Source organism: Athalia rosae, chromosome 1 (assembly GCF_917208135.1).
Source record: "Athalia rosae chromosome 1, iyAthRosa1.1, whole genome shotgun sequence".
In the NCBI taxonomy this organism is placed as follows: Eukaryota; Metazoa; Arthropoda; class Insecta; order Hymenoptera; family Athaliidae; genus Athalia; species Athalia rosae.
The window spans coordinates 10,912,146-10,938,640 of NC_064026.1; the positions used below are offsets into that span (position 1 = coordinate 10,912,146).

General features: G+C 38.4%; 3 protein-coding genes across 9 annotated transcripts in view; 2 read left to right on the forward strand and 1 right to left on the reverse strand.

The window, feature by feature from the left end:
* The window catches only part of LOC105687007, a 146,636-nt gene extending 142,063 nt beyond the window's left edge, over nucleotides 1-4,573 (forward strand). For 6 of the 7 annotated variants that reach the window (XM_048648960.1, XM_025745974.2, XM_048648957.1 and 3 more), the window contains 3 exons: nucleotides 1,914-2,028; nucleotides 2,634-2,975; nucleotides 3,087-4,573. In XM_048648960.1, coding sequence (XP_048504917.1) covers nucleotides 1,914-2,028; nucleotides 2,634-2,975; nucleotides 3,087-3,664 — 1,035 coding nt within the window. In that variant the 3' untranslated portion in view covers nucleotides 3,665-4,573. Of the gene's footprint in view, nucleotides 1-1,913; nucleotides 2,029-2,130; nucleotides 2,231-2,633; nucleotides 2,976-3,086 lie in introns of all 7 variants that reach the window. The other variant, XM_048648962.1, reaches the window with a different exon arrangement.
* Nucleotides 4,574-15,869: 11,296 nt separating this feature from the next.
* LOC105687183 (proteasome activator complex subunit 4B-like) lies at nucleotides 15,870-23,499 on the reverse strand. Its single transcript, XM_012402610.3, has 13 exons — nucleotides 23,388-23,499; nucleotides 22,955-23,318; nucleotides 22,713-22,853; nucleotides 21,956-22,526; nucleotides 21,613-21,761; nucleotides 21,210-21,529; nucleotides 20,127-21,126; nucleotides 19,779-20,049; nucleotides 19,236-19,619; nucleotides 18,587-19,153; nucleotides 16,932-18,509; nucleotides 16,617-16,850; nucleotides 15,870-16,535 (listed from the first exon to the last, which is right to left on the reverse strand). The coding sequence occupies exons 2-13, from the start codon at nucleotides 23,191-23,193 to the stop codon at nucleotides 16,392-16,394; spliced, it is 5,598 nt and encodes a 1,865-aa protein (XP_012258033.2). The 5' UTR covers nucleotides 23,194-23,318; nucleotides 23,388-23,499; the 3' UTR covers nucleotides 15,870-16,391.
* A 44-nt stretch (nucleotides 23,500-23,543) lies between these two features.
* On the forward strand, nucleotides 23,544-26,309 carry LOC105687202. The gene is made up of 4 exons (XM_012402649.3): nucleotides 23,544-24,101; nucleotides 24,228-25,673; nucleotides 25,760-25,877; nucleotides 25,961-26,309. Exons 1-4 carry the CDS (start codon nucleotides 23,972-23,974, stop codon nucleotides 26,184-26,186), a joined length of 1,920 nt encoding a protein of 639 aa, XP_012258072.2. The 5' UTR covers nucleotides 23,544-23,971; the 3' UTR covers nucleotides 26,187-26,309.
* The last annotated feature ends 186 nt before the right edge of the window (nucleotides 26,310-26,495 follow it).

Genomic DNA, 26,495 nt, shown 5'->3' on the forward strand with positions numbered 1-26,495 from the left:
TCGAATGAAACAGACGCGTTTTAACGTGTGTTTATTTAGTCTAGATTCTCGCTCCAAAGGTTGGAAAACCTAAATATTAAACAGCCGTAGGTGTACGCTTTTTATTAACTTAAAACGCGAGAGAAAGGAAAGATTTTTTTCGAAGCGATCGTATTTCGATGATTCGTAGATCAATAACTATTGCAGCAAAAAATACGAGAGATGCGACGATACGTCAGTAACGAAATCGGGCATTATTCCAATTTCTGGTTGACATATTGGAAGAAATCACCAAGAGATAGACAAAAAATAAATACATGTTTTACGATATAGATGTGAAGTGCCTTCGATAAGTTTGCGCGATGTAGTTGCTGAAAAGTTTTAGTGAACGTGCTGGCAGTTAGAAGGTTTTTCGACGTTGTTCAAAGTTCGATCTGGTAGTCCCTTCATTATTCATCTATGTATAACGTGGACAATGTAAAAACGACGAATGTACAATACCGGTTGGCTTTATTTAATAACAATTAGGTCCCGGTACCAAGCCGCCGACTAGTGTGTACATTATATAGAACAGGTATAATGCGTATACTCATACATTAATGCATTGGTAGGTGTACAGCTCCATACAGTTTGCTCGTTGGTGTTTCTAATTCTCGTTTGGGATCATAATCATGATCATAGTTATGATAACGCGACTACGCCGGACCAACACATAACTATCTCCCTCAGTTTCCCCGTTTCATTGTCAGACTACAATTCTCATCCGACTGTCTCGAATGCTTGACCCAACGCATTACGCCATCCCTTCGCGTCGTGTATAGGTATAATGCAAAGTACATAGCCATGCGCTGCAGTGTACACCCCGCGAAATATAGTGAATAGAGACGTTTGTCACGTTGTACATACCTGGTCTATTATCTGTGTGGATACAGATAATGTTCATTTTCCATCCAAATGGGTGTGAACTATAGTATGATTGAAAAGCGGACGGAATTACCTATACACGTATACTCCTTGATAGGAAAAAGATTTACATCAGCAGTAAAATGAATAGGAGAAATAAAGGAGATCGTGTATTGGATGACAAATATAGACACAGCGACCGTGGCTTCTATCGGGTTAAGTTAGGATAGGTAAGGAGCGTTAGAGACAAACCATTAACCGACCTTATCACGGAACTCGAAGTTATACTCCGGGAACGATGTGAGGTTCGAGTTCTTTGCCGCATAATGTGCAAAGGCATCGGAGCTGCAAGCTCAATCTTAAAAGCACCAGCTCTCTATGTAATTCTATGCAAATCAACAACCGGTCTCATTTTCTCTTTCCCTCTCTGTGTGACTTCTCTTATGTACTACATGAACTCTCTCGATTTCTCTCCCTCTTTTCTCTCTCGCTTTCTCTCTCTCTTTCTTAGCTTTAAATTAAAGCCGCTCTCGCGTTCATCTACCGCGAACTCGCGGTAAACACTGCAAAGTTTAATTCCAATTCTCGAGGTTAGCGAGGCTTAAGTTGCTGCATCGTCGAGTAATTAACTTGCTGTAGGTGGCATCCTAATTCTTCTCTCGTCGAAGACGCTGAAACGAAACGAAAAACGCACAGAAGCTGCGGTCGGAAATTCGCCTCTCCTAGTTATTGACTTTTAGCGATGAAAAAGAACTTGTGTAAAAATGATTTTTCTTTTCACTCTCAACACGAATATCAAACACGCCCTTTATATCACTTACCGCACAGTCTTATCAGGATCAAGAAAGCGTTTTTTACGCGCTACACGAAATCCTTCTGACGTTATCGCCCTAGGTTATCGGTCTTAAATTATAGGGGTAGTTTTAAACTTGACCTATTATGGTCCGCCCTGTTTTTACACGCGTCTTAGCTCCACCGTCCCTTCTTTTTCTTTTTCTTTTTTACATGTAGTATGATTTTTTTCTTCGCAGATGCTGGACGTCAACGATGGAGGCAGGGGTGTTTTTGTATGCAGTAGCCCCGGACCAGATCACTATAAAAATTCTCAGGACCCGTACAATCCCGTCTACGAGGAACTGGGTAACGGTAAGCGCATTACCCATCATCTGAAAGATGAACTCATTGACAGTGTTGAAATCTTTGAATGTTTCCTCTCGGTACACCCGATACCCGTGAACCTTATTTTAGATGAAAGTTGTGTCTGAGGAAGCCGTGCAATACCGCGTAGTCGTTCCCGGGGTTTGTCCGCCAAGGCGTGCGCGCAAGCCCGGCTCAATTTGGTCTTCAGGTATATTCACAAAAGGAAAAGAAATCGCGTGATCCCCCTCCCCCTTCTCCCTCCACCCCTTCGCCGCATCGAAAGAACTTGCCATCTCTGTAACCGATCGTTGTTTCAACCCTCGACTAACAAGATTCTTGATTTTTCGACGTTTTTCACATACCAATGTATAAAAAAAACGAAAAGCCTACGCACAACTAACCGCATCATGCACAATTACATGAGATACTCCAGGAACGGCTGCTGCAGACAATCCACTTTTATCACTTGGTTTCGTTGCTGTTTTCGGTTTTTTTTTTTTGTTTTTTTTTTCATTTTGTGTGTCTCTTTCATTCGCCGTTGTCTTTCTGCTCCCTCTGCTGAAAAAATCGTCCGTTCTCATAACAAATAAGAGTATAACGATAATCTGCAGGTGACCTCCATCCAGACACCGACGACGAAATTGAACCCAGCGCTCGAAGTAGACTAACGAATCACCGACGCGTTCACGCGAGTTCTAAAGCAGCGAGCGAGGATGAATTTGCCGAGGATGAACTTTCGTTGGGAGAACCGTCGGAAGCAAGAATGCTGACTAATACCGTCGGTGCTCCCGCTTGGGGAACGTGCCCCGCCGCTCAACGACCTCCAAGAGGCCGAAGAGGAAGAAGTCCAAGGTCCCTGGATCGTCGCAGAAAAGACAAGGGTCAAGACGTGGGCGAATTCCACGAGGGGATGCTACTGGACGCCCTCCTCCAATTCTACCCGAGCGTCGCAGGTGAGGAATTAAAAATGAAGTGAAACAAATAACGAGAAGGAGAATTTGGTTGGTCTTTTTTCTTTGCTCGCTTCTAATGTTTGAAATACTAATGATGGGTTTGAATTTCAGGCGTCGCTGGTACGAGACCTTCGAATGGTCAGCGTCAGCAAACCGTCCCCTCAGTTGCGCATCGACTTCCGTATTTCATGCCGCAGCTACCGGCAGCACAGGCTCTCAAGGTTGAAGAGAACCCTTACGAGAGCGTTCCAGTCCTTGGACCACTTCATCGCTATACGACCCTCGGTAGGAGTGGGGGGCTTCCTAAGGATAGATCGAAGTGTTCTCGATACAATTCCGAATACTACGGTCTCCAAAATCAGGACATTCATCCCGGGAGCGGTGGTCCAGTTTACACGCAAGTAGGCGGTGATTATTCCGATGCGTATTCGCAGCCAACCGACCGGTTATATGTCGAGGATAAATACTCGCAGCCAGTTTACTACACTGCAAGAGAACCGGATCAAATATCATCCGGAAGGCTTTACCAAGGTCAGCCGGACAGCAGCTTTGGAAGCGACAGCGGATACAGTCATCACACTTCCGGTACCACGGGGACAACGGGAACCAGAAATAGCAGTTCAAGGGCGAACCACAGGAAGGACAAACACAGGAATTCACATCATTCTATCGATTACGTCGTATCCTAGAGGATTAAATAGATGTATTCTTAAAATCTTAGGTTTTCAGTTGCAAATGCGATAATAGAAGTAGCCCATGATTTCGATGCCTATTGCTATCGTAACTAGCAACTTCTTTTTCATAGTTTCATTTTATTTATTCTTCCCTTATTCAATGTAAATACATGAACTAATTAACCAAAGGACGACGCGTTTTACGCGGACCTGTAGTATAACGTGGACAATACGTTTAACGTTTCTCTTATTTAATTTATTATATTTATATTAACATAATACTCGGAAAATGACGCGATATAGACCAAGAACAAATTCGTACTAATAGTAAGCTGTACAGATGAATAGTCAAATGAAAATTCTTAGTAATGATAATAATTTCAGTAAATAAAAGTAATGCTTAGCAATCAATGAGTCGAGGAAAAAAGAATCCTGGATGCATTAAACCCCGTGTAAATAATAAAAACAAACAGCCAGAGAAAAATTAATCTACAAATAAAAAAAGATGTTGTACCCCTCGATCGATTAGCATAGTTGTACCATATCGTTATCGATAAACGCGTAGGTATGTATAATTATTAATGTACAACCATTACATTCAAAATATACATATATATATATATATATATATTATGAATATATTATATAGTTTGTATAATAATTTTTAAATTATTTCTATCGAGACGTTGTATACTATAACGATACGTACAATTAAATTTAATTATATATTGGTATGATAAATAGTTATAACAAATAATATCACACATAAGTGATACACAAAATGAGAAGGAATATTTGAACGCACGCAAGCGACGAATTTCTATTGATCATAATGACAGAAAATACGTAGCAAATATTGAATATTCTACGTATAAAAATTATTATATTGACGATTTTTTCTACATCGCGACAGTACTGTAATAATAACAATAATAACAACAACAACAACAACAACAACAACAATAACAATAATAATCATCTTAATAATCATCATTATCATATTAATAACAATAATAATAATAATAACGCTAACACGTAGTGACACAAATCCTAATTAGAAACATACTTTTTAAATGATAAATAAACAGTCATCAAACAAAATTGAGAGATAAATATAAATAAGGAACAGATCGATCAATACCTCAGAACAAAAAAAAACAAAAGAAATAGCAACAAAAACTTTCTTGCAGATAAATTTTGCCTATGTACCCCGATTACGTAAAGTAAGTGAAACGGATATACATAATATATGTGTATATGCATATATATTGATACATACCTTTATAATAAAGCTGCCAAGTGTATAAATATTGAATGGGATTGCATAAAAAAATACTGTAGCCCCCGGACTTGAGTCGATATATTACACATTCATAAAGATAGTTAATTATTTCCAATACCGTGCAGGGTTGATTGATAGGTCAATAAAGGTGTGGCAATGAAAGTGTTACAAATTTTTCCATCGCCGATGCAATATCATCGTTATAAATACTTATAGATCACTTATACCCATACCCATGTACATAAATGAATACTATAGTAGAATGCACTGTGTAAATTGCGTGGCGAAACGTGCAGATTATGATAATAATTATAATTAATACTATTACTGTCATTATTGTTAACATTAATATCATTATGATGATTAATGCTATTAGGTATTATCATTATGAAGATTATAGCTATTAACATTATCATTATTATTATTGTCATCATCGTCATCATCATCATCATTATTATTATTATTATTATTATTTTCATTATTATTGATATTATTATTATAATATTGCGTATACGCCCCGAAGCAGCATTACATCTTGAACCCGCGTACAATCAAACTATATACAATCGAATAATTGCACGTATATTTTCGTTTGAATCTCCAACCTCAGAGCTGCTACACCTTACTAGACAATTACAATATGCTTATACCATTTGAGTCGACAAGCTTTGCACACTTTGCTATCCCAAGGCTAAGTCGAAAAAAACCAGCAGCAGGTTGTAGGAGAAAAAAGGAAGGCTTTTTGTAAGTCTTGCGTCCATGTTGAATAATTTGTTATTGTGTATTATAAAATTATACTATGCTATGCAGTATCTCATAACATAATCAATAGTACCCTACATATTTATATATATAACGACTGCACATTAAAATTCCTGCCAATTATTTACATGTTATCGTATATTATCGATCAAGTTTGGAGAAAAGCTCACCGATTATCACGGGGTTTATTTCTTATTTCAAAGATATTCTTCAATTAAAGAATGATGAACATCATTCTTTGCCATTGAATATTTGAAAAATTAACCTTCCTTGCATCAATCTCGCAGTTATTTATTTTGATTCATAAAAAAGTTACAGAACATACAAAAATGGAGTAACTTTAGTTCATATTGTCATCATCATTATTCTTTTTCTTGTTTTAATTGTTTATAAAAATTAATATTATTATTACTATTATCATTATTATTTTAATTGTTGATATTACTGTGCTCATTATTTATTATAGTTATTACGATTATTTATTGCACCTGAGGAAGGGATAATAAAAGTTACTTTTTTTTAGAAATATTTTTATTTATTAAATTAAACACCTTTTTTCAATTGAAATATTTAGATAGAGAACAATAAATTAAATACACTAGATGTATGGTTAGACAAAAAAAAAATTAGTTACTAGAGTACCTTGAGGAACTGTAGCACTATTTCCAAAGACATTTATATATAGTTTGCACAGAGAACGGTTGCTCTCCCTATCATATCGCGAAATATTGAGAAGATAAAAATGATCGAACTTACAATTAGATGTATTTGTAAATGATGCATAATATAAATTTTGCATGTATAATTATGTATTGATTGTATTTAGGTATGAATTGTACATATTCGTATAAATATAAATGAAAAAGTACGTATACCTGCAGTACAGATAAAATGTACTGTAGGTGAATTAAGAGGGAAAAGAAACGATGAAATAGTAAAAATCAAGAGCTCAATACAATAAAATATTATAGGTTCGTGATGGAAAAGAAGGAAACCCCAGCTCGCCGAACAGGGTAACTAGTTCTAACATCTCTCTCTAATACTTTTCACCGTATGGTCACCGTGCGTATATATCTATAATACGCAATATAGTAAATAGGTACTACATAAAAATACGTTTCAAGCAAAAATGTGGAAAGAGGAACGAGAAAAAAATAGTCGTAGCAGCCCGTTAATTAATTTGATTTAATACCGCTGCTGCTGCTGCTGCTACGGTACGAATGACGTATTATATGTAGGTATTGTATGTACAAGTGTACACTCTTATAAATAATCACGCAAATATCAATTTAATTAAAATTAGATACTCTATCACAAACTTCGTACTACTATAATATATAAATAATAAACAATTTACTACTCAAATTTATCGCATATGATGAACATAAAATGTGTTTTAATTGTTTTATCAACCGTATTTTTCTCTAGGTTTTGTTGATTTATCATTTGTTTGCCAATTTTTTTTCTTCTTTTTGACTGCAATCAAATTTTTTCATAAACAATGGCGAAAGAAAATACATATCGTTGATATCTTTTCATCCGATTTTCAAGAATACATCCTGAACGCTCGTAACTCCTCGGTGAAAATAAGTTCTGAAGGAATACAAACGTGATATACTGGCAGGTATGTTACATATCATAGCTTGTGGTATAGTACATGTTCACATAATTCTGTCTTATATGATTTCGCTTTTTAGTAAAGGGAGTTAATTACTGAAGTACTATCAGAACGTCGCTAAGTCCAAAGCATAGCAAGTCATACCATGCTATCATACCTAAACATGTTGAATACTTATCTCTCTATGTTATGAAAACGTCTTATCACTATTAGAATTCTACAAGAATTTTTGAATAACAACTGCTTTTTTCACAAATACATTACATCTACGTCATCCGCTTCGTATTTTCAAATATGAATGTCGTCCGCATAAGCCTACCGCTTCGAAAATGTCATTGCGGCAACTTCGAGTTGAAACACCCAAGACTATAGTCTTTGCACATTATTTGGGCGGAATTGACGAAATTTCATACTCACCGCTGTTCGATTTTCGTTTTACAGGAGACAAACAAACGGCTACAGAGCGGTTGGGGCCCTCCACTAGAATACAAAATATCCACGCAACATCGACAAAGCCAATCATCATACGTTCGAAGTTCAATATATTTATGGTTTGAAGTAGATAATTGCTAGAAATAAGTCATGAAATACACTTAATCGTACTATATGTATACATTTCTTTTCTTTTTTTGGGAACTATTGAATTATTAATCTGATGTGACTCGAAATACGTGTATGGTCTACGATATTGTAACTCATATGGTAATAAGGAAAAAATAAATGATTCTGTAAAAATGAATCCATAACAGGTATCGCATTATTCAAACATGTATTTTAAACCGTTGATTTTCAATAAACATAAGAGGTATGAATGAACGATTGTTGAATTACTATCAATCACACCCCCGCACATCTCGGCCACTAATGTTCGTAAGGCAGAATACATACAACATATCGCTGAGGATATCCTCCATCATCGCATGCATGCTCATAGTCATAATTTATTACACAACAAAAGTAATTTCGGCAGGACTAAGCATTTGCCTCGCTATGCATTCCATCGTTCAATCATGCTACGAACCGAAAGTGGTAATGCAGAGCTCTAGAATGCCGGCCCTGAAAATTGAAAGTTTGCCGAAAAGTCGAGATTTGTATCAGGAGAACAGGAAACCCGAGGAGGTGGTCCGAAACTTGGTGCCTCATCATGTGCATGCATTCAATCCTTCATAATTATTCCTCGTCTGATAGAGAAAGCGACTGATTCTTTGCAGGACTAACTATATGCCTGCCTATGTATTTACTTATTCAATAAATCGTTGATACAAGAGAAAAAGACTTATTTCTGGCTTTAATACAGCGTTTCCGAAGTTTAAAATTCACGCCAAAAAATTTTCTGGGTATCAGGAGAACAGGAAAACCGAGGAGGTATTCCGAGACCTGGTGCCTGATAGGGTGCATGCGTTCCACCCTGTTTATTTATTCCTAGTATAAAAGAGAGAGCAACTGATGCATTGCAGGACTGACTGCATGCATGCTTGTGTCTTTGATCGTTCAATCATGCTTCAAACCGAAAGTGGTAATGCAGAGCTCTAGAATGCCGGCCCTGAAAATTGAAAGTTTGCCGAAAAGTCGAGATTTGTATCAGGAGAACAGGAAACCCGAGGAGGTGGTCCGAAACTTGGTGCCTCATCATGTGCATGCATTCAATCCTTCATAATTATTCTGAGTCTGATAGAGAAAGCGATTGATTCTTTGCAGGACTAACTATATGCCTGCCTATGTATTTACTTATTCAATAAATCGTTGATACAAGAGGAAAAGACTTATTTCTGGCTTTAATACAGCGTTTCCGAAGTTTATAATTCACGCCAAAAAATTTTCTGGGTATCAGGAGAACAGGAAAACCGAGGAGGTATTCCGAGACCTGGTGCCTGATAGGGTGCATGCGTTCCACCCTGTTTATTTATTCCTAGTATAAAAGAGAGAGCAACTGATGCATTGCAGGACTGACTGCATGCATGCTTGTGTCTTTGATCGTTCAATCATGCTTCAAACCGAAAGTGGTAATGCAGAGCTCTAGAATGCCGGCCCTGAAAATTGAAAGTTTGCCGAAAAGTCGAGATTTGTATCAGGAGAACAGGAAACCCGAGGAGGTGGTCCGAAACTTGGTGCCTCATCATGTGCATGCATTCAATCCTTCATAATTATTCCTCGTCTGATAGAGAGAGCGACTGATTCTTTGCAGGACTAACTATATGCCTGCCTATGTATTTACTTATTCAATAAATCGTTGATACAAGAGGAAAAGACTTATTTCTGGCTTTAATACAGCGTTTCCGAAGTTTAAAATTCACGCCAAAAAATTTTCTGGGTATCAGGAGAACAGAAAAACCGAGGAGGTATTCCGAGACCTGGTGCCTGATAGGGTGCATGCGTTCCACCCTGTTTATTTATTCCTAGTATAAAAGAGAGAGCAACTGATGCATTGCAGGACCGACTGCATGCATGCTTGTGTCTTTGATCGTTCAATCATGCTTCAAACCGAAAGTGGTAATGCAGAGCTCTAGAATGCCGGCCCTGAAAATTGAAAGTTTGCCGAAAAGTCGAGATTTGTATCAGGAGAACAGGAAACCCGAGGAGGTGGTCCGAAACTTGGTGCCTCATCATGTGCATGCATTCAATCCTTCATAATTATTCCTCGTCTGATAGAGAACGCGACTGATTCTTTGCAGGACTAACTATATGCCTGCCTATGTATTTACTTATTCAATAAATCGTTGATACAAGAGGAAAAGACTTATTTCTGGCTTTAATACAGCGTTTCCGAAGTTTATAATTCACGCCAAAAAATTTTCTGGGTATCAGGAGAACAGGAAAACCGAGGAGGTATTCCGAGACCTGGTGCCTGATAGGGTGCATGCGTTCCACCCTGTTTATTTATTCCTAGTATAAAAGAGAGAGCAACTGATGCATTGCAGGACTGACTGCATGCATGCTTGTGTCTTTGATCGTTCAATCATGCTTCAAATCGAAAGTGGTAATGCAGAGCTCTAGAATGCCGGCCCTGAAAATTGAAAGTTTGCCGAAAAGTCGAGATTTGTATCAGGAGAACAGGAAACCCGAGGAGGTGGTCCGAAACTTGGTGCCTCATCATGTGCATGCATTCAATCCTTCATAATTATTCCTCGTCTGATAGAGAGAGCGACTGATTCTTTGCAGGACTAACTATATGCCTGCCTATGTATTTACTTATTCAATAAATCGTTGATACAAGAGGAAAAGACTTATTTCTGGCTTTAATACAGCGTTTCCGAAGTTTAAAATTCACGCCAAAAAATTTTCTGGGTATCAGGAGAACAGAAAAACCGAGGAGGTATTCCGAGACCTGGTGCCTGATAGGGTGCATGCGTTCCACCCTGTTTATTTATTCCTAGTATAAAAGAGAGAGCAACTGATGCATTGCAGGACCGACTGCATGCATGCTTGTGTCTTTGATCGTTCAATCATGCTTCAAACCGAAAGTGGTAATGCAGAGCTCTAGAATGCCGGCCCTGAAAATTGAAAGTTTGCCGAAAAGTCGAGATTTGTATCAGGAGAACAGGAAACCCGAGGAGGTGGTCCGAAACTTGGTGCCTCATCATGTGCATGCATTCAATCCTTCGTAATTATTCCTCGTCTGATAGAGAAAGCGACTGATTCTTTGCAGGACTAACTATATGCCTGCCTATGTATTTACTTATTCAATAAATCGTTGATACAAGAGGAAAAGACTTATTTCTAGCTTTAATACAGCGTTTCCGAAGTTTATAATTCACGCCAAAAAATTTTCTGGGTATCAGGAGAACAGGAAAACCGAAGAGGTATTCCGAGACCTGGTGCCTGATAGGGTGCATGCGTTCCACCCTGTTTATTTATTCCTAGTATAAAAGAGAGAGCAACTGATGCATTGCAGGACTGACTGCATGCATGCTTGTGTCTTTGATCGTTCAATCATGCTTCAAACCGAAAGTGGTAATGCAGAGCTCTAGAATGCCGGCCCTGAAAATTGAAAGTTTGCCGAAAAGTCGAGATTTGTATCAGGAGAACAGGAAACCCGAGGAGGTGTTCCGAAACTTGGTGCCTCATCATGTGCATGCATTCAATCCTTCATAATTATTCCTCGTCTGATAGAGAAAGCGACTGATTCTTTGCAGGACTAACTATATGCCTGCCTATGTATTTACTTATTCAATAAATCGTTGATACAAGAGAAAAAGACTTATTTCTAGCTTTAATACAGCGTTTCCGAAGTTTATAATTCACGCCAAAAAATTTTCTGGGTATCAGGAGAACAGGAAAACCGAGGAGGTATTCCGAGACCTGGTGCCTGATAGGGTGCATGCGTTCCACCCTGTTTATTTATTCCTAGTATAAAAGAGAGAGCAACTGATGCATTGCAGGACTGACTGCATGCATGCTTGTGTCTTTGATCGTTCAATCATGCTTCAAACCGAAAGTGGTAATGCAGAGCTCTAGAATGCCGGCCCTGAAAACTGAAAGTTTGCCGAAAAGTCGAGATTTGTATCAGGAGAACAGGAAACCCGAGGAGGTGTTCCGAAACTTGGTGCCTCATCATGTGCATGCATTCAATCCTTCATAATTATTCCTCGTCTGATAGAGAAAGCGACTGATTCTTTGCAGGACTAACTATATGCCTGCCTATGTATTTACTTATTCAATAAATCGTTGATACAAGAGGAAAAGACTTATTTCTAGCTTTAATACAGCGTTTCCGAAGTTTATAATTCACGCCAAAAAATTTTCTGGGTATCAGGAGAACAGGAAAACCGAAGAGGTATTCCGAGACCTGGTGCCTGATAGGGTGCATGCGTTCCACCCTGTTTATTTATTCCTAGTATAAAAGAGAGAGCAACTGATGCATTGCAGGACTGACTGCATGCATGCTTGTGTCTTTGATCGTTCAATCATGCTTCAAACCGAAAGTGGTAATGCAGAGCTCTAGAATGCCGGCCCTGAAAATTGAAAGTTTGCCGAAAAGTCGAGATTTGTATCAGGAGAACAGGAAACCCGAGGAGGTGGTCCGAAACTTGGTGCCTCATCATGTGCATGCATTCAATCCTTCATAATTATTCCTCGTCTGATAGAGAAAGCGACTGATTCTTTGCAGGACTAACTATATGCCTGCCTATGTATTTACTTATTCAATAAATCGTTGATACAAGAGAAAAAGACTTATTTCTAGCTTTAATACAGCGTTTCCGAAGTTTATAATTCACGCCAAAAAATTTTCTGGGTATCAGGAGAACAGGAAAACCGAAGAGGTATTCCGAGACCTGGTGCCTGATAGGGTGCATGCGTTCCACCCTGTTTATTTATTTCTAGTATGAAAGAGAGAGCAACTGATGCATTGCAGGACTGACTGCATGCATGCTTGTGTCTTTGATCGTTCAATCATGCTTCAAACCGAAAGTGGTAATGCAGAGCTCTAGAATGCCGGCCCTGAAAATTGAAAGTTTGCCGAAAAGTCGAGATTTGTATCAGGAGAACAGGAAACCCGAGGAGGTGGTCCGAAACTTGGTGCCTCATCATGTGCATGCATTCAATCCTTCATAATTATTCCTCGTCTGATAGAGAAAGCGACTGATTCTTTGCAGGACTAACTATATGCCTGCCTATGTATTTACTTATTCAATAAATCGTTGATACAAGAGAAAAAGACTTATTTCTAGCTTTAATACAGCGTTTCCGAAGTTTATAATTCACGCCAAAAAATTTTCTGGGTATCAGGAGAACAGGAAAACCGAGGAGGTATTCCGAGACCTGGTGCCTGATAGGGTGCATGCGTTCCACCCTGTTTATTTATTCCTAGTATAAAAGAGAGAGCAACTGATGCATTGCAGGACTGACTGCATGCATGCTTGTGTCTTTGATCGTTCAATCATGCTTCAAACCGAAAGTGGTAATGCAGAGCTCTAGAATGCCGGCCCTGAAAATTGAAAGTTTGCCGAAAAGTCGAGATTTGTATCAGGAGAACAGGAAACCCGAGGAGGTGGTCCGAAACTTGGTGCCTCATCATGTGCATGCATTCAATCCTTCATAATTATTCCTCGTCTGATAGAGAAAGCGACTGATTCTTTGCAGGACTAACTACATGCCTGCCTATGTATTTACTTATTCAATAAATCGTTGATACAAGAGGAAAAGACTCATTTCTGGCTTTAATACAGCGTTTCCGAAGTTTATAATTCACGCCAAAAAATTTTCTGGGTATCAGGAGAACAGAAAAACCGAGGAGTTATTCCGAGACCTGGTGCCTGATAGGGTGCATGCGTTCCACCCTGTTTATTTATTCCTAGTATAAAAGAGAGAGCAACTGATGCATTGCAGGACTGACTGCATGCATGCTTGTGTCTTTGATCGTTCAATCATGCTTCAAACCGAAAGTGGTAATGCAGAGCTCTAGAATGCCGGCCCTGAAAATTGAAAGTTTGCCGAAAAGTCGAGATTTGTATCAGGAGAACAGGAAACCCGAGGAGGTGGTCCGAAACTTGGTGCCTCATCATGTGCATGCATTCAATCCTTCATAATTATTCCTCGTCTGATAGAGAAAGCGACTGATTCTTTGCAGGACTAACTATATGCCTGCCTATGTATTTACTTATTCAATAAATCGTTGATACAAGAGGAAAAGACTTATTTCTGGCTTTAATACAGCGTTTCCGAAGTTTATAATTCACGCCAAAAAATTTTCTGGGTATCAGGAGAACAGGAAAACCGAGGAGGTATTCCGAGACCTGGTGCCTGATAGGGTGCATGCGTTCCACCCTGTTTATTTATTCCTAGTATAAAAGAGAGAGCAACTGATGCATTGCAGGACTGACTGCATGCATGCTTGTGTCTTTGATCGTTCAATCATGCTTCAAACCGAAAGTGGTAATGCAGAGCTCTAGAATGCCGGCCCTGAAAATTGAAAGTTTGCCGAAAAGTCGAGATTTGTATCAGGAGAACAGGAAACCCGAGGAGGTGGTCCGAAACTTGGTGCCTCATCATGTGCATGCATTCAATCCTTCATAATTATTCCTCGTCTGATAGAGAAAGCGACTGATTCTTTGCAGGACTAACTATATGCCTGCCTATGTATTTACTTATTCAATAAATCGTTGATACAAGAGGAAAAGACTTATTTCTAGCTTTAATACAGCGTTTCCGAAGTTTAAAATTCACGCCAAAAAATTTTCTGGGTATCAGGAGAACAGGAAAACCGAGGAGGTATTCCGAGACCTGGTGCCTGATAGGGTGCATGCGTTCCACCCTGTTTATTTATTCCTAGTATAAAAGAGAGAGCAACTGATGCATTGCAGGACTGACTGCATGCATGCTTGTGTCTTTGATCGTTCAATCATGCTTCAAACCGAAAGTGGTAATGCAGAGCTCTAGAATGCCGGCCCTGAAAATTGAAAGTTTGCCGAAAAGTCGAGATTTGTATCAGGAGAACAGGAAACCCGAGGAGGTGGTCCGAAACTTGGTACCTCATCATGTGCATGCATTCAATCCTTCATAATTATTCCTCGTCTGATAGAGAAAGCGACTGATTCTTTGCAGGACTAACTATATGCCTGCCTATGTATTAACTTATTCAATAAATCGTTGATACAAGAGGAAAAGACTTATTTCTGGCTTTAATACAGCGTTTCCGAAGTTTATAATTCGCGCCAAAAAATTTTCTGGGTATCAGGAGAACAGGAAAACCGAAGAGGTATTCCGAGACCTGGTGCCTGATAGGGTGCATGCGTTCCACCCTGTTTATTTATTCCTAGTATAAAAGAGAGAGCAACTGATGCATTGCAGGACTGACTGCATGCATGCTTGTGTCTTTGATCGTTCAATCATGCTTCAAACCGAAAGTGGTAATGCAGAGCTCTAGAATGCCGGCCCTGAAAATTGAAAGTTTGCCGAAAAGTCGAGATTTGTATCAGGAGAACAGGAAACCCGAGGAGGTGGTCCGAAACTTGGTGCCTCATCATGTGCATGCATTCAATCCTTCATAATTATTCCTCGTCTGATAGAGAAAGCGACTGATTCTTTGCAGGACTAACTATATGCCTGCCTATGTATTTACTTATTCAATAAATCGTTGATACAAGAGGAAAAGACTTATTTCTGGCTTTAATACAGCGTTTCCGAAGTTTAAAATTCACGCCAAAAAATTTTCTGGGTATCAGGAGAACAGGAAAACCGAGGAGGTATTCCGAGACCTGGTGCCTGATAGGGTGCATGCGTTCCACCCTGTTTATTTATTCCTAGTATAAAAGAGAGAGCAACTGATGCATTGCAGGACTGACTGCATGCATGCTTGTGTCTTTGATCGTTCAATCATGCTTCAAACCGAAAGTGGTAATGCAGAGCTCTAGAATGCCGGCCCTGAAAATTGAAAGTTTGCCGAAAAGTCGAGATTTGTATCAGGAGAACAGGAAACCCGAGGAGGTGGTCCGAAACTTGGTGCCTCATCATGTGCATGCATTCAATCCTATGTATTTATCTTCAGTTTAATAGGGAGAGCAACTGGTTTCTTGCAGGACTAATCATATGCATCGTTTTTTGAAGTATACAATCAAGAGTTATAGCAGACAAAAATTTATTCATTATTTTATTGTTACAAATGTGTAAGCCATAATTTACGCTTATAAATTGAAAATCCATAAGTACAAAAAATATAGTTTTGCTATTTGACGCCGTTCACCTATTAAAATAAGAAAATTTTCAAGCTAGAGGGTCATCATTTCAATGTCCTCGAAGGCGGATATTCTAGAATGCAGGAGTGTGCAGGAAATTTGATGGCTGTCACCTTTAGAAGTTGATTCAAAATGCCATAGCTGAATAATATAATTAATATTGATATTAGCTATCATTCATCACGTGTTCAGCAGTTTTGTTTTAATTTTCAAGCGCGTTTGTCATTCATCGAATCACTATTCTTTCGATTGAGAATCTTTTCTTCGTTTTTGTTTCGAATTGTATAAAAAATATAAAGATTTTCAGACATAATTTTTTTATACTCTTCTTCATAAAATAGAAGACAACGAATACTTCGTTGATCTCCTTTGTCAGTTGATATCTAGAATCATAAATAATTTAAAGACTTAGGCAAAGTATGTCGGTGGGACAACAAGGTCTTGCAGCACAGCTAGCTGCATCTCAGTGAAACGCTGCTGGTGACCCGTCTCACCTGCCCAGCCATCGTAGTGTGTTCGTTTGAAATCACCTAATGTCTTCCGAATTGTTGCCTGTAATTGACACATCAGATGCTTCATTGATTCCACCTTGCAAGAAGTATTGATTCATTATTGCATGCGCTGAATACTCACAGGAATGGGTTGCGGGTCGTTCAGATGAGGTCCAAGTTCTTCAAAGATAGGCGGTAGAAACATTGGTACATCATAAGGGTGTGCGTTGATAAATGCGCAGAGTCCTAGAACTCCTGCATGGCGAATGCGTATTATTGCAGCTTCAGCGCTTTTATCATGTGTTACAGTTTCCGCAACAATCGGTTGTTTTTTCTTCTTCCTAAGCCTTGTTTTGGCTTTTATTTTAAGTTCTCGCTACCGTTGAAAAAAACGCAATTTATTTTATATCCTGCATATTGATATCAGAGGTATGCACTCGTACAAAGTCAAACTTACCAGTAGCGCCTCTTGATCTGGAATAAATGTACAGTGAAGTAATCCACCGAGAACTTGACCAGCTTTTTCTCTGACCTCAAGTCGTTCGTCTTCTAGAAGCCTAAGAACTATTTTCCGCACCTGATCAATCCAGGAGGAGTTACTGAGTAAGATACTCATGTTGTGAAACACTAGAACTTGCAAAAATTCTAACCCAGTGGCTCTTGCCCACCAAGAAGTGTTTTTGGTAATTTGTTCAACAGCTTCCAGAGCTGTAGGAATGTGTTGTGGCAATGTAAACGCTTGAGCTAAAACAGCCAGTGTCCCAGTACACATTCTGCTCAATTCCTCATCTGCCTCACTATTTTCTAGTAGGCAAATAAGTGGGAAGAGCTGATAGTATGCAGGGAGCGCTCCATATTGAGATCGAACGATACTACCAATCAACCATTTACATAATGTCTTCAATAATCTCACAGCTCCTTCTCGTTCCTCAGTATTTGAATCTTTAGATGATCCATTGAGATTCACATCATTCACTAGAACGGATAATTCAGAAGACTCTGTTTTACCCCCGCATACACGGGGGGACTCTTGATTCAACCTTTGCAGCTTTGGCGTTACTTTGTTCATAAAGTCTGTTACTGGAATGCACGACCTTGTATCAGAACTTGGTGCAGAGAATTTCAGATCTGAATCAAAAATTGTGGCTAATACAGATCCAAGACGTTCTCGAACATTTTGAAAAGGATTGGCTAAAAGTCGATCCTCTAAACGGCGTAACAATCGATTCAGCAGCTCTGAAACTCTCCAAGACTGCTGGCCAAGCGCGCCTTGCAAGGCATACAATCTTCCACACTCCACAAACGATGCCTCAGATTCACTAAGTGGCGGTTCTTCCATGAGACACTCTAAGAGCCAGTGTTGTCTATTAGGATCTCGACTTTCCTGTGCAGTGGCAAAGCAGATTCCCCAATCCCCAACAGTTTCAACAGTCAGATTACTGAGTGCTGTTCTAATGATGGGTAAGAGAACTCCCCACATCGCAGATGTCATTGGAAATGTCCAGTGCTTTGCACCTCGGATTAAACCGGCAACTATTTCTGCAGCGCACCTCTGACTACTTTCATGTTTATCAGCAACTAGTTTTTTGAGGTGTGGTATGAAATGTTGCAGGTGTGTATCTCCGTGATTTCTGAATAGGCCTTTGAATAGGACAAAATGAAAACTGTTAAACTTGTCTTTCCCCTTCATTTCCTCCAGACTTAAATATCCTACAAGTTTTGAAATGTTGCATGGGTCGCTGAAGAAAATATCTACTTCCTTCTCTTGATCAGATAAAACTCTGATATTTGGGTCAAGAGATGGTTGTTCTGATGTTGGAGCATAGACCTCCAGCTCTTTTGGCCAACAATAATACCCTATCCATCGCTGGTGAATATATCTCGGCTCTTCCCACTGTTCTGAGGTTAAAGGCCGTGTTTCATAATTATATTGTAGCCATGCATTATCCAGTCTCTTTCCAGGACTCAATTTTTTAATGACTTCTTGACTCAAGCCAGCTGTGCTTTGCTCAAACCTTGATGGATTTATAGTCACCTTTAATCATAACGTTGCCTTAGTAATCGAAGGTAACTTTTTTTCGATTATTAGAAAATTAATAGAGTTTAAGATACCTTAAGATGTTTTCTTTTTTGTTGCTTGAGAATGAACACTGTGGTTCTGATGGCAATTTTTCTTTCCTCTAATGATTCGTGTATCAGGGAACTTAAGAAGTAGCGCACTATTTTTGGTGGGTATATATGATCTGGGTGAACCAAATCCCTTATGAAACTCATGGCCATCAATCGCTGTCTCCAATGAAGATTTCGCTCCACTATAGCTTCCAACAACTTGTTTAATAAATCATTGTAGTACTCTAAATTTTTTGCTCCGACACTTTTCAAAGTTTCTATACCCTTTTCTATTTCAGATTGGGTAGGTTGTGCAAAACTAGGTTTTGGACAATTATCCCACAAATGCATGGCTGCTTCTATGCATCTCGATGGTACTTCAATTTCAATAGAAATGGTTGGAAAAAGCTTGTGAACGGTATCAACCAACCTTTCTTTTAAACGTATTACTGAAAGTTTCTCAGATGGCTTGGATAAAACTAATGCTGGCCAGAGTGTGTTCAGTAACATCCAATCACGCTTTGTAACCATTGGAGCTTGCTTCAGACCTAGTAAGACATACAAAGCACCCTGTAACAAAAGAGTTGAATTTATCAAGGTTGAGCTTTATTCAAAAATTGGAGCAGCAGTAAGAAAATGTTAAGCTGCTTACTTTAAATGCGTCGTGATGTTCTTCGCTATCTTTAGACAAGATTTCAACCAATTGAGGAACCAACAAAGCATAAGAATAAGAAAAGCACTGCATAGCAGAAAACAGCCTAGTTTGTGCTTTAGATCGTACTTCACTGTATCTACTGGTTGAAAGTTTAAGTAGTTCTAATAGCATTAACTTGTGTGTCTCTGTAAGACAAACCACACGTTCTAATAGGCGTATTTCGTGTTGCATTGCTGCACGTTGTACCATAAGAGTCCGCATATGCCTTTGTTTCCCCTTCAACTTATCCTCTGTAACTTGTTTGCAAAGCATGAAGTTTTTACGTCTAACCTCATGATCCTCACCCACACGTAATCTTCCCAATAGCAGACTCCCCCAGATCTAGAAATTAAAAATATTAGCGATGCATGTCAAAAGTATTGATATATAGCGAGAAACGTCAGGCTAATTGCGATTTCGGAAAACACTAAACAACCACAAAAATGCTATTTCTGACTGTAGACATATGACAAGTTTATTCTCTATTTTTTATTTTCATACCTCAATGACGACAGATAGACTTTTTATATCATCTTCAGCCTCGCTCAAGATGTGAGCTTGTAAATGAGACATCATCCGTGCAAGATATTGTCTGACATTACTTCCATCGGGCATTAGTATTTCTCCTGTAACTCCTATCGTTGGTGTAAATGATGTCGACCCTAAAGATGACCCCAGCGGCTCAATGTGAGGTTCCGACCAAATTGGCAAAAAGGTTTCACAGCCCACAAGAATGGCGTTCATTATGTTAAGATTTGTCAACAATTCGTCCCTATCAACAAATATATAATCGATCTATGAAACCTAAATGATCCACCAAATTACATCCGTATTATAGAATCATCTTACCTTGAGAATGAATTTCTATCTGCAATAAACTGTTCTATCTTCTCTACAACTGGTGGAAAATATTGTGTAAAGATTCTCTTCATGACTGCAATTTCTTTCACTCCAGGCACATACCACTTCACATTTAGATCTTTGTTATCTACAGCTTGACCCCAATCTCTGATCGGCAAATATGTAGGATCATTGAAATCTCCAACCGATGATCTAAACTCTAGAGGTGTTACTGTTGATAGAGATAGAAGAAGTATCTTCAATAAACGACTTGCAATTTGATTTCCTTCTTTCGATTTAAGATACAATATCTTGTCGAGAATTTCCATTAAAGTGTCAATGTATGGTAAGAGATGATTTCCTTTTGTATCAACAGTTTCGGCCAATAGTAACATGCTGTACAAAAGCTGATTATCTAAATTTTCTTCCTTAGCCACATCGTCGCCTTCTCCTATTGCTTCCATTATGTTACGAGCCAAAGGTGGAAGCAGTACTCGCAAGGTTTGCTGTCCATTGATTCTAGAAAACGATCGACAAAGCACAGCTGCTAACCGCCCGGCAACTTGTGTTTCCAGGATACGCTCAGTCGCTAATGTTCGCAGCTTGTGTAATGCGCATTCAAAAATAGCATCACTCGTTTCACCAAGTAAAGAAGTGCAGACTGCAGCTAATGCATTTTCAAACAATGATTCCAACTTGCTTTTTCCATCACCTCCACTGTTTTCTAATCTCACGAACTCTAGAGAACTTGAGTCTATAAGGTTAAAAACTTTGTCTATGAATTGTAAAACAAAATCTTCAAAACGGGATGTTGCTTCACAGATTAATCTCTCATCTTCTTCAATTGGGATCTGAGTTCTGGATGAATCTACTAGTGGAACCAATCCGGCAAATACAGATATCAATCGGAAAGTTACAAAACATTTTCTTGCATCATTGGGATCTATTCCAGGTAGAGCCGAGAAGAGAAGAGGTAATACATGAGTTGGCCCTTCCACGTACTCGTAACCTAGAGTCACGAGAAAATATAGAATTATATCACAATAACTGTAACTGCAGTAATCTCAATACATCAGTGAAATAGAAATTGACCTGTATTATAATTCCTGGAGCCTTGGACCATAGGCCTAGCGACTGCTACAATACAATTCATGGATGCTGTCAACTTGTGGGGTTCTGTTACGGAATCTAATACAGAATATAGTCGCTCTAAAACATCTGGAATTATTAAATTAGGCCTCATAGTGGCTAAATGTTGCAAAGCCTGTCCAGCGTCCATTCCGCCCATTCTTCCAAACATAGCTGCCATTGCAACTGGCTTTATACTCTTTACAAAATTATCAACATCATCATCAGTTAATTTGAATGCTGTAGGCACAGGCTGTTCCCACGTCTGTTTGCCGTAGCGTTCTCTGCAAATTATTTATTTAATTGATTATAACATGATATTAATGATCTGATTAACAATTAGATGGTAGATACTAATGGTTCTTACTTGTGAAGACGTAAAATAAAATAAAAAGGAAGCTTATTGAGCAACTTCCGTAGTTTAGACAGCCATTGACCATAATTAGCCGGATGAAAGTAGCTTTCGACAGTTTTCAAAAATTTATTCAGGTACTCCTGTGCGCTTGATCCGTTACCCTACAATTCATGATACAAATGAATACTTGATGGGGTAGAGATTGCTTCGAGATTATCAGAAGACTTTGAAAGCTCTTTGACATATTGTTCATGCTATTGCATGAGACACACAGTAATTAATAGCCATAATAGAGCGATTAAGAAGACTGTTATCATGCTGTCCAAATAATTGACCAAAGTAAGAAATGACAAACCAGAACTGAGACAATCCATAAAGCAATCGATGATGTATCAATCTTGTGATGTTTACTGCTCTGCATATGTTTGTAGGTGACTGGTAGACTTAAACATCTTAAAAATCTGGTAAACATGAGGGGAATGTGTGGCTCCCAATTGATATATCCAATGTTGTGAGATGCTAGCCGTGACATGAGCCACATCATTTCATCTTCCCATTTAGGAGCATTATGACAAACTTCCCAGAGACTCATAAATTCATCGAACCACAACTGATGACCTAGGGAATGATGCTCCGGGGATAATGTGAGTGGTAAAAACCATTCCAAGGTTTCCAGGGTGGAGGACATTGTTGCATGATCCAAAGGACAGAGACCTGGTCTAAGTTCATCCAAAATTTCCTGTGTCGCCGTTATGGGAAAGTACACTTTAGCTGCATGAACTAATGCATCGAGTGTTGATTCAAGATTTGAGAAATATCTGTACATTCCAAGCGCCATTTCTCCAGTGGCCACTATGCGATAGGTCAGTTGGTAAAGCGGTTCCCATGGCAGTTCTAGCTCCTCCGGAGATATTAATTCCTTTTTTCTAGTGAATAGAAATTAGAAAAGACATGTGTAAGCTAATTGCTAGCTAATTCTATAAAGTATAATTATTGCTATAAAGTATAATTATTGCTTATTGCTGTACTTGTGCTATAAATTTTTAGAGAAAAGCTTATTCCCATTGGAGATAGTAAGAATGTAAACAAGGTGCATGATTTTTATCACATACTTCAGCAGTATTATCAGTGTGGCTCCAAACTCATGAACTAAGTGTGGCTCCAAATTTGGAATAGTAATCATTTCGTACATCAGTTTCACAAATATGATATGGTCTTCCTTTGAAAATTTCATCCCATATAGCTTTATGTACCTATAAAATGAGAAGAATAATAATTCATAAGAGTAGTTTCTAATGATTTTATAGAAATGAACAGAGATCTAATAACTACAAATCTTTGTTGAATGTCTTACTTGCATAATCTGACGGTCCACACACTGCATGCTGGACGAATCTCACGTAGTAGTACTGCGCGACCAAGGTTGGCTTTGATCTCTGCCAACCAAAGTTGAGACTCATCATCGATCTCATCAGCGTAAGGTAAAAGCTTATTACAGAATATTTCCTTTTGAGTTTTAAACCCCAAACTTTCAACAGATGACACATCAGTTAAATCATCCATGAAATCATTGTCCATTGTGTCCTCGTCCATTTCTAATAGATATTGTATTTTCCAGACGTTTTAGTATGTGCCAGTTCAACTCAAACTTTTACTTATGACTTATCCTTAAGGCACTCACTACTGCTCTGCCTCATACGTCATTTAAACAGCAACGTCTGCAACAACAACTAGCTTATTTTCTACCATTCATTTTCCTCAAGTCATGTTTTGGATAGCAGAACAACCTTTATTCAGCTTGGACATAAGCCCCTCCACGTGCATTCATCATTATAATACAGCAAATAAAGAAATAGGGATTGAAGAGATTCTATTGGCTGACAAAAGTGTCAATCTACTAGAGAGAACAAGCAGATTAACTGATTGACTAACTAGATGACATTTCAGCGAATTGGCAGACGCGAATGGATATGCAACGCGGCATGGATTACTCCTGAATCGCTACATTTTATGAATGCATAGTGTGAGAAGCTGCAGTATTTGAAATGTTTATACACTGTATTATACATATGTAGTGCATACATGCATACTGTAGTGTGTGCAAAAGACTACAGAACCGATGAGGTTGATTAGAATATTTTGAACCAAGTTCACCTATTCTTCGTCTTGTCACATCGCTGCTGTAATCTTCCATTTGTATTTTAAAAGATAGTGTTTCTACAGAACATGTTTCGAAAGCGGCTAACGCATCCCAAGAATCTAACCTAAATTGTTCACTGCTCTGTGAGAAGTATCCCTCAACGTGTAGCAGTGTGGTATTCATCAAGTACAGGCAGATATTACGGTGTCAATACACCAAACCGAACGAATTATGAACAAAACAGCAAGACAGGTGTTGCGACTCTGTGCCGCAACTCGTAACCTTGGAAAATTTCCAGGACACATAGGTTCGACGTACTATTTTAAAATCCCTTTGCGTTCGTATTCTTCCATCCCTAAAGGTACTAGAAATAAACTTATATCTATGTAATTTTGGCTGTGTGATCTAACATCACGCGCATGCAGCTTAGCATCAGTCCAACACATACTTCACTTTATATAGCACATGTAATTGCTTATTATTTCAGACGATGGGCTTCCCACATTGACAGAAGCTACAGATCGAAAGAACGATGTTATCTTCAAAAGTTTGAGCAGCGCAAATACAATACCAGACATACTTGATGTGGTGAAAAAATATCGTTCAATGTTGAGCCATCAGCACTCAAAAATAGCTATGAAGAAACTTGTTCATCTACAGTATGCAACACACAAAGACACCGACCAATTTATTGTTAATAATCCGGGTTTCTTAATACTTTGCGAAGCAGTGATCAGTGATATTAAATCATTAGATGCAAATGATGCTGTAGATATGTTAAGACTTGTTACCAGTTGCAAGGTACCATCAACCAGCGTATTATCGCAATCTCTACTCCAGGTCATTCGTCAGTCTATAAGCCACTTGAAATTTCGTCAATTAGTTGATCTGCATTTCCTGTTAAAGGATCTTGATTATTCACCATTGACAAAAGCACTGAGAATAGCTGTACCAAATATGTGTGAAATTCAGCTTAGTAACAAAATGTTAGATATGGAAGATGATTCAGATTTAACAACTGCACTAGCGTTTTTAGCTACCAGTTCAAAGAATATGAAATTGTTAGAAGTGGTAATCAATACCCTCTGCAGCAAAGGCCAAGATATGAATTCTTTCATCGCCCGTAGAATCTTTCGATATTTATGCATTTGTGAACACTTAACACCTGGATATGAAGAGTTATTGTTCAACGTACAGCAGGTTATCATAAAAAATATGCACCAAATGAGTAGCTCAACTACTTCAGATTTAATCTTGAAACTTACCATCAAAATTACTGAAAAAGGACATAAAGAGTTTTATAACGAGGAATTTGTTGATGCTTGTGCAGAGCATATTATTTCTACAGATGCTGGATTAAAACAGGGTGTTGCAATGCTAAGCAAATTACGGCGGATAGGTCATACGCAAATTCGATTGATTGATTACGTTGCTGCCAAATGCTTTGAGAACCCTTCCATATTGACTAACTCTGGTCACAATTGTTACATGAATTTGATAATAGCTTTAGCCATGGCTGACTATAAACCAATATTTTGGGAAATCATACATGAGATAATATTGAAGAATATAGCCAAGAATGAATATCCAGATATACGATTAATGTTGAATTTAGCAACCAGTTTGGCAGTGTTTGATTCTTTCAACAAAGATCTTACAAAAAGAGTGTTCAATACGGGCTTTCTGAAACACATACTGACTAAAATAGATGTAAAGAATACTTACTGGAACTTATTACTATTTTACCAAGCTGTAAAACTCTTCTCTCCTACCTATACCGGGCCTTGGCCATCTGAACAAATAATACAGACTGCAATTGAACTTAATGGATTGAATCAATCTAAAGCCAATTTACTACCTGCCTTAGTACAAGCCATGGGTGGCTCACAGTATATTCTGTCCAATCTTAAGACAAAGCTAGGACATCACATTGGTGAGACAGTTTTAGATACTTTAATTTATGCATATCATCATTATCGAGTTGGTCGAACTTTACGAAATCTTTTACTTGCATTTCAGATCATGTCATCATTATGAGGAAAGGTGGATATCCAGTAGCTGTGAATACATCGGAAATAAGTGAACCAAACATCACCCCATACATAGAAGATCTTCAACTCCCCGTTGACAGTCAAGTGTAGGAATAGAATTTTAACAAGTTCTCTTATGAATAATCTAGAATTTTTTGTTGAATATTCGATTGAAATATCTTACTTTCAGTATCATTGTCATCAATTTGCCGGACGATGCATATTCCACTAATTCTCGCCGTCTAAAAGGAGATTGGGCCTTACTACTGAAAACATTAGAAACTCTTACTGGATACACCGTTATCTCGATAAGTTCGAAGATGTGGAATGGACTAATGGATCGTGAGAAAATTCCATATCTGATGCAAGCCATCAGACTAAAGTTTGATAGTATTTCAGCATTTGCAAATGTGTGAAATTTAGTAGTGTCACTAATAATGGATACATAAAATTGCGAGGACTAATGGTGCTGCTGATTATAATATAGATTGTATTGCAGACCATTGTCTTTATGTATATATAAACATGTATGAAAATGAGATGCTGTGTCTGAAATCATTTAATTGAAAAACCAGTTGTCCAGTCTTTGTACGTAGAACATGAGAAATTATATGAAATTCAAATCAGGGAGAGTAGTGCAAATCTTCCGCAAAATGACCACTACGTATTAGTAGATAAACAAAGACGTAATGGTCAGATTAGAAGTGCGGGGGATGGAAAAAGTT

Coding starts and splice junctions, on each gene's coding strand:
- LOC105687183 (XM_012402610.3), bottom strand. CDS start 23,193: ATGGACGAGGACACAATGGACAATGATTTCATGGATGATTTAACTGAT. Junction 21,530..21,612: donor TTTATTTTACGTCTTCACAA/GTAAGAACCATT, acceptor AATAATTTGCAG/AGAACGCTACGGCAAACAGA. Junction 19,620..19,778: donor GTCTATCTGTCGTCATTGAG/GTATGAAAATAA, acceptor TTTAATTTCTAG/ATCTGGGGGAGTCTGCTATT.
- LOC105687202 (XM_012402649.3), top strand. CDS start 23,972: ATGAACAAAACAGCAAGACAGGTGTTGCGACTCTGTGCCGCAACTCGT. Junction 24,102..24,227: donor GTATTCTTCCATCCCTAAAG/GTACTAGAAATA, acceptor TTATTATTTCAG/ACGATGGGCTTCCCACATTG. Junction 25,674..25,759: donor AAAGCTAGGACATCACATTG/GTGAGACAGTTT, acceptor CTTGCATTTCAG/ATCATGTCATCATTATGAGG.